Consider the following 12,091-nt stretch of genomic DNA (forward strand, 5'->3'; position numbering starts at 1 on the left):
GAGGGAGACTCAAAAAAAAACACATAATGAGATTTTATTTATTTATTTATTTTTTTTTTTTGAGACAGAGTCCTGCTTTGTCACCAGGCACCAGGCTGGAGTGCAGTGGCGTGATCTCGACTCACTGCAACCTCTGCCTCCTGAGTTCAAGCAATTCTCCTGCCTCAGCCTCCCAAGTAGCTGGGACAACAGGCGCATGCCACCACGCCCAGCTAATTTTTGTATTTTGTTAGTAGAGACGGGGTTTCACCATGTTGGCCAGGCCTCGGCCTCCCAAAGTGCTGGGATTATAGGCATGAGCCACTGTGCCTGGCCGAGATTTTATTTATGCTTCATTCAGATATTTGGGTGTCTAGTTTGTGCCAGGGACTGCTAGAGGGGTTTGTTTTATTCACTAATGTATCTCAAAGATCCACCCTCCACCCCAACCTACAGGGCTTACTTTGGAGAAGGGGGAAGGAGAGGATGAGGGCAGGCCTCTTTTTAAATCAAAGTTCTCTATTAACCAAAACAAACAGAAAAATTACAGTTAAATCATTCTATAAGATCAGGAGGGGGTCAGAATCCCCTTTACAACAAACAACTTCAGCAGCCACCTCCAATTCCTGCTTGACTTTTTCTGCCAAATGTGAAATGACTCATCATTCATGGCAGCTGCAGTTGGTTCTTTTTTTTTTTTTTTTTTTAAAGACAGGGTTTCACCATGTTGGTCAGGCTGGTCTTGAACTCCCAACCTCAGGTGATCGGCCCACCTTGGCCTCCAAAGTGCTTGGATTACAGGCATGAGCCACCACACCCGGCCTCTGCAGTTGGTTCTTCAGCCAAAAGCTAGCTCCCTGTGGCTTCTCTGGTCCTGCTGTGCCCCACAGGACACCTTTAAAAAATGTGTGCTCCTCCTTACATGTAATAGCCTTTCAGATTCTTGAAGATGCTCTCTTCTCCAAAGCCCTGCTCAAGCTAAATGCTCACATGGTGGCTTCTGAAACCTCTTCCCTAGTTACCCTTTTCATTGGCCTTCCTAAAGCAGGTTCTCAAAACCAGGCACAATATTAACGAGTAGAACATTTAGACAGGTGAGGCATTATTCTACAGCTCTAAATATTCCAATTTAACCCTCATAGCCACCCTTCAGTGTAGCTACAAAAATCTACCCTCCACCCCATTGTACAACTAAGGAAATTAAGGCACACAGAGAGAGAGTAACTACATTACCAGGAATTCCAGGTATGGTCTGGCCAAATAAGTACCACAAGATGGTCATCTCCCAAAGCCAAGTGTCAGTCAATTTTAAAATTGCCATTTTTGGACAGGGCAGCTACGTAGAGTATCCAGTTTCTAGTCTTTTTCTATAGTCCTCAAATCGGATCTCACCATTTGGTATTCATACACTTTTAGTGTATTAGCATACTTTTCAAGTATAGTACTTGAAATTTATTCTTATTTCTTTAGTTTTTATTCTATCCTAAATATTTTGAATATTAATTACACCCTCCAGCAAATGAATTATCTGGTACCACTTTATGTTTTTTTTTTTTTTTTTTAAGACAGAGTTTCACCATGTTGGTCAGGCTGGTCCTGAACTCCCGACCTCAGGTGATCCACCCGCCTTGGCCTCCAAAGTGCCTGGATTACAGGTGTGAGCCACCGCGCCTGGCCTGAGCCACCGCACCCAGCCAAGTATGTTAATATATTTTCCATATCTCCTTTCAACTTTAATTAGCTGGTTAGGAGGCCAGGAGTGGTGGCTCACTCCTGTAATCCAAGCACTTTGGAGGCCAAGGCGGGCGGATCACCTGAGAGCTGGAGTTCAAGACCAGCCTGACCAACATGGTAAAACCCTATCTTAAAAAAAAAAAAAAAAAAATTAGCTGGTTAGGAACAAGTAGCATGCCATTAAAGACTTCTATTCAGGTTGATGTCAAGTATTTTCTGGGTATGATTGTTGAAGTAACTAAAAAAGCCATTAAAACAATTCATTGTTTAATCCTGCTTACAAGATTACCTTGAAATATCTCATGAAAATGTGCTGAGGAGGAGTATGGTATAATGAATTACGGGTCCAAGAATTTGGGTTCAAATACTAGCTTCAGTTTTTACTAAGCTGCGTGACTTTAGCAAAGTACTTAATCTCTCTAAGCTCCAGCTTCCTAATCTATGAGGAGGGCCAAATGTATCACCACCCATCATATTCCTCCCTCTGTATCATTTATTTTGGAATCCGCTATTATTGTATTTTACAGAGAACATTTATCTTGTTCCTTTTTTTTTTTTAGAGCACAAATCCACATTTATTTATTGACTTTTCATTAGTTTAGTATCTTGTTCCTCTTTACAATCAACACTTAGCAAGACAAATGGTACTTAGAAGGCCCCCAGATCTGTTAAACTAGACTGAACCTCAATTCTTGTGTTAAAAGTGTTTAAAAAAAAAAAAAAAAAAAACTTAAAACATGCAGTAGTAGGTGTTATGATAAAGAGCTGTTAAGAGAAAATAAAGTTAGTTTCATTCAGCTTGGTCTTGGTCTGTTTCTCTTTTATTTGCTAAGAGTTTACAAGCTGTTTAATAATCCTTTCTAGGCTTTTACATGCCATTGATAGAACTTAACTGACCTAAAGCTTAAAATCTAATTGTTCCCTATTTTGGGAACAATTTTATTTCCAGACTTAACGTTCTCCATAGATTTTCTCAGGTCACCAAGAGTAAGTCTGTAGTTACATTCACAAATTCTTTCAAAATCTTAAGAACCAAGCACTTAAAAGTCATTTTATCAGTCATTTGGCATTCTCTTGTCACGACCAATTTGAGCTTCAGTTCAGCCTTAATGACGATTGTTACACCTCTTCCAGTTTGAGAAGCAAAGTCCTAACTTCAGTGCAAAGTTTGAGGGCATGAGTGAATGGACCCGGCCTTACTGCATGAATATATGGTTATTATTCATATTACTTACCAGTCTGTACATGTTGTCCGTCTCTTTGTCTACCACCAACAGTGAAGTCTGATCTCCACCCTTTCTAATCATTTCCACCACACTGTCATGATCCAGGGTTTCCACAGACTCGCCGTTGACAGCAACTACCAGGTCATTGTTCTTCAAGCCGGCCTCTTCTGCTGGACTTCCGGAGTCTATGTCCTTGACGATTTGACCTACCCTCCCCCCACCCCCAAAAATAAAATTATCAGTAAGTCCCCTAGAAAAAAAACAGATTTTCTGCTGGACCCCAAAGCCCTGATGAAATAGATATAAAAGGCATGCTGAGTGCAACTACCATCCCTTCCGCCGGCATCCCAGAAAGCTTATCAGCACATTATCTGGGTTGGTTTCCTGCTCAGAACTCGCTCCAGGAAGTAACCCAGCCATTGACAATGAAGGAGTCTTAATGGAAATAATCATGTTACCAAAAGTGTGTGACATTCAGTTTTGGCAAAATACCGTACTAAAGGTCTGCAAGTTCCCAGGAAGTCAGTGGGCATACTTGTAGCCACATGTCTTATGTAAAAGCAGTCATAAAAGACGCGGAAGAATAAAGAACAAAACCCAAAACTCTGGACCTTAAGAAACCCATTCTGGCATTTTAGTAGCAACTGGACGTGTTCAGTTGTGAATGTATTTGTATGTACACTCCTCAAGGATGTGCCTTCGGCCTTCTGACGACTTCAACTATCTTTACTGGATGCTGCCAGAGCTCTCACTTTTTTTTTTAACAAGCTCCTGTTTCACTTTTCCAGCTAGCTGCTGGGTATCTCCAACAAAATATCTCACATGTCTCTCAACTGTAATGTGTTCAAACCAAAAATCAGCTCCGCCCATTCTCCATCCCAAGGCCCCTCCTCTTGGTTACCTGTTAGTGGAGCGACATCCTCCTAGTCACCAACACTAAGCAACTGATTCTTCCCCAGCATCCGGTCCCCGTATCTAGATGATGGCCAAGTCCTCTGATGCTACCACCATGTCTTACACATTCCACTTCCTCTACCCTGAATGCAGTTTGTATTAATTCCTGCCTAGAATTCTACCTAAACTATCACAGCACCTTTCCTACTGCTCTCCCTTCCCCAGTCCTCTTAGATACAGATCTGCCTTCAGATCCATCTTAATACACATTCCTGACCAAGTCACTCTCTGGTGCAACAGAATGAGCACGGATTTTGGAACTAAACAACTATTTCACCTTACATAATTACTGTATCTTCTCCAAGTCCTGCATTTCAGCAATTCTTGCATAATTGTCAGGAGTAATTGAGACGTGCAAAACCCCCAAGATATTATAGGCTTTTTTTTTCTTCTCCCTTATACTGCTCAAATACTCCCCATCGTCTAATGAGCAAAGTCCAAACTGGTCAATCTTGCATCCAGGTCCACTTACCACCTCTCTCCAACCTGCCCTTCCAATGAATTCTTACACTACACATCATATGCCAATCAAACTGTGCCCGTCTCCTGGCTGTGTTCACATGACTCCTACCTTCCTGGAATGATCTTCCTTGCCCCAGCTCTGTCTGCTTTCTCAAATCTATTCATGTTAAAAGCATGAACTCAAGTGCGACCCCTACCATGAGGGCTTCTGGTAGGTACCTTTTTAGTGAGAAAAGCTTACTCTAACCTTGAATTATCACAGTGCTTGATCTGCCCCTGTGTGAAGTTATTTATCTCCCTTCATTATGCACAAAAGTCTCTTATCTACTAAGTGTGGTAGGCTCCTTGACTAAAGAATTCCTGCCTGATTCATGTGATATTCTTTCTCCAAGGCACTGAGGATGTTTTTACAAAATAAACCAAATTAATATTTGATGAATTAATGTAAGCAGAGTGAAAATAGCAACTTATGAGTGACTAACAGTTTATACGGCCTGAACTCATGTTCTTTTATGTATTTACCTTCCCTGAAAGAACCTAGTGCTCTTCCTATTGAGCTGCAAGGAAAGAGGACTCCTGGTTCTGAGCCCCAGGTCCTCACCCACACCTCGGCCTCAGGTCCAGCAGCATGCTATAGCTGCTCACACCGGCTCACAAAAGCCGATTCTATGCAGTACTTCTTTGTGTTCAGTGACATGTATTAGTAAGTTGATATTGGACATGGGGGAGTATTTACATCACAAAAAACAAATGCTACCAATTTGGACTTTTTCCCCTCCCGCCAAGAGCCATTTTACCAGGATACAAATTCTGCCTCATCATTCAGCTATGGAAACTTTAGGATGCCCAATATCAGACCCTCATGTGACACAGAATCTGACCCAGCTGTGCCTCCTAGCTTCTTGCTGTGCCCCTCATGCATCTGGTTGGGAGCTGAGACTCTAACGGAACTCTGGAGTCAAACCGGGATGAGGAATTCGTTGGTTACACCGCGAAGTTTCCTGCTCTTGTGCCTTACCTTTCTGTTCGGGGCCTGCCCTCAGATAGAAACCGTAGCCATCCCTTCCTTTCCTCATCTCCACAATTCGGGGCTGGCGGGGTAACAGTTTCAAACTGGCTGTTTCTCTTTTGAATGGTATCTTCTGCTCACGGTGATGCTTGTCAGTTTCTTTGTCCACCAGCAGGAACATGACACGGCTTCCTGACTTCTTCACCTGCAACAACACACAGAGGTGAGCAACCACATCAACCCCCGAGAACAATGTAGGCAATAAAAAAGTTTCTGTATAAAGGCAGTCTCTAGGTACCACAAAAGATGGGGGATAGAAGGCCTGCGTTTAAGCTGTAATACTACGTCCTACCAGCTAACTGATAGGTATCTACCTCCACTTCCATAGTTGTTTTTCCCTTACTTATGACCTACCCACATAGGTACTAAGCCCAAGAAGGAGCTGGAGGCCGGGTGCGGTGGCTCACACCTGTAATCCCAGCACTGTGGGAGGTCAAGGTGGGCAGATAACCTGAGGTTGGGAGTTCGAGACCAGCCTGACCAACATGGAGAAACCCCGTCTCTACTAAAAATACAAAATTAGTCAGACATGGTGGCGAATGTCTGTAATCCCAGCTACTTGGAGGGCTGAGGCAGGAGAATCGCTTGAACCTGGGAGGCGGAGGTTGTGTGAGCAGAGATCGTGCCACTGCACTCCAGCCTGGGCAACAAGAGTGAAACTCTGGCTCAAAAAAAAAAGAAAAATTTCAGTATTATCAGCTCAACAGTAATTTTATTGACTGATTAAGACGGAGTTTCACTCTTTTTGCCCAGGCTGGAGTGCAGTGGCACAATCTTGGCTCACCGCAACCTCTGCATCCCAGGTTCAAGCGATTCTCCTGCCTCAGCCTCCCGAGTGGCTGGAATTACAGATATTTGCCACCACGCCCGGCTAATTATTTGTATTCTTAGTGGAGATGGTGTTTCTCCATGTTGGTCAGGCTGGCCTCGAACTCCCGACCCCAGGTGATCTGTCCGCCTCGGCCTCCCAGAGTGCTGGGATTACAGGTGTGAGCCACCACGCCCGGCCCTCAACAGTGAATTTATTATAAATTCACTGTGTGGTGGCTGTAATCCCAGTACTTTGGAAGGCCAAGGCGTGCAGATCACTTGAGCCTAGTTGTTCAATACCAGCCTGGCCAACATAGTGAGACCCTGTCTCTACCAAAAATATAAAAATTAGCCAGGCGTGGTGGTGCACACCCGTAGTCCCAGCTACTCAGGAAGCTGAGGTGGAAGAATCATCTGAGCCCCAGAGGCTGAGACTAAAATGAGCCAAGATTGTCCCACGACACTCCAGCCTGGGTGACAGAATGAGACCCTGTCTCAATCCAGCAGTTCAGAGGGGGCTCCCAATCAGATACAAACAAGATCCAAAAGGTAAACGTAATAGTTTTATAGACCTCATGTGAAATTAGGGAAGGCTTTATTCCAAACCTCTATATTAACACTGCTTCTACCAGTAGTGTGGTCTGTTCACTTTTAACATGAACTCAACTGGATATTTTTCCATCACAAACTCATGCTGTCCCTACCACCCACCTTCCCGTCACCTCCAATGAGAATAGAGAGGGAGACAGGGTAAGAAAGGCACCCTTTGGGGCATACCTTTTCAACCACTTCCTCGTGGCTGGCATCCTCTACATTCTCTCCATTCACTTCAATCAAGTGATCATCAGCCAGAACTCCAGCTTTCATAGCCACACCTTGAGGTGTAATATCAGTCATGTACACCCCCTTTTTACCTGGAAGAGAGTAGAGGTAAACTCCATGGGGAGACAAAAGTGACTCCCTCCTGCATGCTAATCTGCCATGTTGACTTCTGATGAGCCCCAGTCCTGTGAATGCCTCCTGACTCCTACTTCATTTACCGTCCCGAGTGTAAGTGTAAGGGTTCTTGGGTTTCTGCTGAGTTTAAAATGAAGAAACTGAGGCCAGCACAAGAAGATCCAATGCGAATTTATTCAGCTCCCGGGCGAGATTCTGCAGTCCAACAGGAGGGGCCAGAGAAGTCGCACGGACTCCTCTCAGACGTGGGGTTTTATAGGGAGTGGAGGTGTTTGATTGGTTGTGGGAGAGCAGGGTGTAGGCAAGGCAAGCTTGCTATTGGCAGGCAGGCAGGGTTCGAGTGCCATTGGGTAGTTTTACAAGACTCGACTGCTATTGGGTAGATTTACAAGACTTCGTTTGCATACAAGACAACTGCTATTGGGTAGAGTTACAAGACTTCGTTTGCATACAAGACTCAACTGCTATTGGGTAGAGCTACAAGACTTTGTTTGCATACAAGACTCGACTGCTATTGGGCAGAGCTACAAGACTTCGTTTGCATATAAGACTTGACTGCTATTGGGTAGAGCTACAAGACTTCGTTTGCATTTTGGCAGGCTTCTTTAAAGGAGGGGTAGGCTGTGCGAGGGGGGTAGACGTGTCCAAGCTCCCGGAGTCGGGGGGTGTCCGAGCTCCCGGCGAGGCGACCGGCCTTACAGTAAGAACATGTCAACCTTGATGTTATCACTCTAATTACAGGCCATGATGTATAGCATTCTTGCCAATTGCAGAGGACTACCTTCAGTTGTCTTACTGGAGCACACATACGCCTTTTCCCTGTGATAGAGCAGCCATGGGTCTGGAAAGTAACACTGCAGAGATTGTGTTTTCTGGCTGCCCAAGAAAGTTCGTAAGTTCCCCTACAATATTCTAATATACCCACAAACTGGATTTGCCTGCCTTGTCCCTTGGTTCTTCAGCTCCTTCAGCATTTGAGGACTGCTTTGCATACACCACCCTTTCACAGAACACTCCATTGCACAGAGAAACCAGAAGTCCGATGGTAAAAACTTTTCTCGCCAGGCACGGTGGCTCACGCCTGTAATCCCAGCACTTTGGGAGGCCGAGGCGGGTGGATCACGAGGTCAAGAGATCGAGACCATCCTGGTCAACAAGGTGAAATTCCATCTCTACTAAAAATACAAAAAATTATCTGGGCATGGTGGCACACGCCTATAATCCCAGCTACTCAGGAGGCTGAGGCAGGAGAATTGCCTGAACCCAGGAGGTGGAGGTTGCGGTGAGCCGAGATCACGCCATTGCACTCCAGCCTGGGTAACAAGAGCAAAACTCCGTCTCAAAAAAAAAAAAGACTTTTCTCCCAATAATGTAAAAATAGAACTTCCAATTTTAGAACTAACCCAAACAGCTTTGGCTTCTGATCTAAAATCACAGTTATAGCTCCTAGCACAGAACTTGACACAGCCTTCACTCAGTGGGTAATCATTGAATAGAATTTCTGAGGTCAGCTAAATACAAAGATAGAATCTCAGGTGGCCCTGGCCTCTTGAACCAGGGGTGTGTCATATGCCCTTTCTTTATGTTTGTAGAATCAGAAAGCGTCTTTCTCATTCCTTCTCTTTAGTTTGTACTATATTAGCTATCACATGCCAGTGAGGTCATCTCACCAATATAGGTGAGCAAGGACAGCGGCACAGGAGGGAGGGAAGAACACGAACACATTTAGGTGGTTAGATTGTGGTGCTACTTAAAGAAATGCCGTCGATTCTTCAGATATTAATAGAGCAGTTCCCCTTTAACCACGGAAGAGACATTCCGAGACACCCGGTGGAGCCTGAAACGTTAGACAGTACCCCTAGCCCTACGTGTTTTTTCCTGTGCTTACATGCCTATTACAGTTTAACGTCTAAATTACGAACAGTAAGATTAACTGAGCTAATCTTAGCAACCTCAGCATACAATATTTTTAGTATTTTTTTCTTCCCTGAGAACTTTTCACTTAATAGAAGCACTTTACAGCCTTTTTTTTCTTGGAGACAGTCTCGCTGTGTCACCAGGCTGGAGTGCAGTGGCACGATCTCGGCTCACTGGAACCTCCGTCTCCCGGGTTCAAGCAATTCTCCTGCCTCAGCCTCCCAAGTAGCTGGGACTACAGGCACACATCATCATTCCCAGCTAATTTTTGTGTTTTTAGTAGAGACGGGGTTTCACCATGTTGGCCAGGATAGTCTCAATCTCTTGACCTCATGATCTGCCTTCCTCAGCCTCCCAAAGTGCTGGGATTACAGGCGTGAGCCACCATGCCCAGCCTTTTTTTTTCCTCTTTTTTTCTCTGGAGATAGAGTCTCACTCTGTCACCCAGGCTAGAGTGCAGAGGCGCAATCTTGGCTCACTGTAACCTCTGCCTCCTGGGTTCAAGCAATTCTGCCTCAGCATCCTAAGCCTGTAGTCCTAACCTGAGACTACAGGCAACTGCCACCATGCCTGGCTAATTTTTGTATCTTTAGTAGGGATGGGGTTTCGCTATGTTGGCGAGGCTGGTCTCGAACTCCTGACCTCAGGGGATCTGCCCGCCTCAGCCTCTCAGAGTGCTGGGATTACAGGGGTGAGCCACCGCACCCACCACTTTACAGCTTGTCATATCTGAACTGCCAGCATCACTACCGTTGCATTTTGGGCTATTACTTTTTATCGATACATAACATTTGTACATATTTACAGGGTGTGTGTCATATTTTGATACAAAAAGCATATAATGAACAAATGAGAGTATACGATTTAGGACATCCGTCCTTGAACATTAGTCATTTCTTTCTGTTGAGTATATTTTGAATCTTCTTACAGCTATTTTGAAATGTACAATACGTTGTTAACTATAGTCACCCCTCTGTGCTGTCAAACATTAGAATGTATTCCTTCTCGGCCGGGCGCGGTGACTCACGCCTGTAATCCCAGCACTTTGGGAAGCTGAGGCGGGTGGATCACGAGGTCAAGAGATCGAGACCATCCTGGTCAACATGGTGAAACCCCGTCTCTACTAAAAATACAAAAAAATTAGCTGGGCACGGTGGCGCGTGCCTGTAATCCCAGCTACCCAGGAGGCCGAGGCAGGAGAATTGCCTGAACCCAGGAGGCAGAGGTTGCGGTGAGCCGAAATCACGCCATTGCACTCCAGCCTGGGTAACAAGAGCGAAACTCCGTCTCAAAAAAAAAAAAAAAAAAAGAATGTATTCCTTCTCTCTGTGTGTTTACACCCATCAACCTTCCTTTCTTCAGCCCCACCCTCCCCCACACCTTCCCAGCCTCTGGTATCTCTCATTCTACTCTCTACCTCCATGAGATCCACTTTTGTCTTTTTTAGCTCCCACATAGAAGAACGTGATATTTTTCTTTCTGTGCTGGGCCATTATGAAGTAAATTAAGGGTTATTTGAACACAGTACTCTAATACCGCGACAGTTGACCTGATAACTGAGTGGTAAGTGACTAACAGGCAGGTAAGCACATAGCGCACGGAGATGCCGGACAGACGGACGATTCCCGGCCAGGACGGAGCCGGACAGCGCGAGATTTCATCACGCTATTCATAACGGCTGACAATGCAAAACTTATTATTCATCGAATTTTCCATTTACTATTTCCAGACCACAGTTGTCTGCAGGTAAGGTAACTGAAACTACGGGAAGCAAAACAGGATAACGGGGGACTCCTGTATTTCAGCCTAGGCAAGGGATCGCTTGGTAATGACTACATAAATCACTCGTAAGGAATAACAGTACCTTAAACTCTGCTTCCTTAAACACTCAACATTTCTCCAGCTACCTCGTTATGTATCTGTCAGGAAGAAACCACTTTCCTCATAAAGCTAACCTAGACCATTCACCATGTGCATTAGCACATGAGCCGCATGGGTAGAATCTGAACTATGCTTTCTCTCTCTTTTTTTTTTTTAACCACTTTTCTGATAATAGGCTTCTAAGACATGTCAAGCTTCCTTTGACTACCCACACCACTGCGTTTAACAACTGACAAAACTGAGAAATGCCCCTTATCATGAGTTTACGTCTCTTGGTACAAGTTAAATAAGCCTTAGAAACTATTTTGAATTTACCGTGGGCCTGCTGCTGTATCACTTGCCAAACCATGACCTCCACCAGTGATTCTCCAGCCCCAGAAAGAACGTGGGCAGAGGCAAAGTTCAAGATGGAACCGGCCCGCTAACACAGCTCCTCTGGTTCCAGCCAACATCCCGGACTACGGTCAACTGAACACAGGTTAGTCTGCACCTCTGAAATTCTAGAAACAGAACTTCGAGTGCTTCCTGATGGTCAGGATTTCTCAAATCACTATGTACCCCTCAGCCAGAGCTCAGAGATGCACCTCAGAACAGGTGGGGCTGAGCCACAGCTGAGGATACTATCAAAATGTTACAGGAGGGTGGAGATTTTTGCAGAATTCTCGGCAAAGGTGACGGTGCCCGGCACACAGTAGGTGCTCAAGGATTTGTTGAATAAATGAATGACTATCTGGGCACTCAGATAGAAAAAGGTGCCAATCTTACTCAAAAGTAGTTATTAAGAAGAATCTTGGTGGGTGACGAGTGGTGGCCAAAAAATAAAAAAAAAAAAAAGAAGCAGCTCATTTTTCTTGCCTCTCATTCCGTATTCTCCCCTTCATTCTCACCGTAAGAAAGCCAGAAAGGAATAACAAGCAACCCTCTGACCCCCTGACCTCAAAGCATCCTCAGTCTTTGAGGTCAGGTCCCTGACAAACATGTAGGGGCATGAGTGCCTCATGTCCCCCATCCCCACGGCTGTCCAATGTCCCTCCCCCATTGTACAACTTACAAGGAGAGAGAGAGGGAGAGGGTGGGCAAGGGAGGGAGGGAGGGAGGGAGG

At 44.9% G+C, this 12,091-nt stretch overlaps 1 protein-coding gene across 4 annotated transcripts in view; it reads right to left on the minus strand.

Annotated features, from left to right (window-relative positions):
- The window catches only part of PDZK1 (PDZ domain containing 1), a 39,483-nt gene that overhangs the window by 5,143 nt on the left and 22,249 nt on the right, over positions 1–12,091 (minus strand). For all 4 annotated transcript variants that reach the window (XM_021672698.2, XM_021672697.2, XM_064370881.1 and 1 more), the window contains 3 exons: positions 7,012–7,148; positions 5,374–5,569; positions 2,949–3,145 (listed from right to left, as the gene is read on the minus strand). In XM_021672698.2, the coding sequence (XP_021528373.1) occupies positions 2,949–3,145; positions 5,374–5,569; positions 7,012–7,148 (530 nt within the window). The remainder of the gene's footprint in view (positions 1–2,948; positions 3,146–5,373; positions 5,570–7,011; positions 7,149–12,091) is intronic.

Source organism: Aotus nancymaae, unplaced genomic scaffold (assembly GCF_030222135.1).
Source record: "Aotus nancymaae isolate 86718 unplaced genomic scaffold, 86718_ANA_hifiasm-v0.15.2.pri h1tg000108l, whole genome shotgun sequence".
Taxonomy (NCBI): Eukaryota; Metazoa; Chordata; class Mammalia; order Primates; family Aotidae; genus Aotus; species Aotus nancymaae.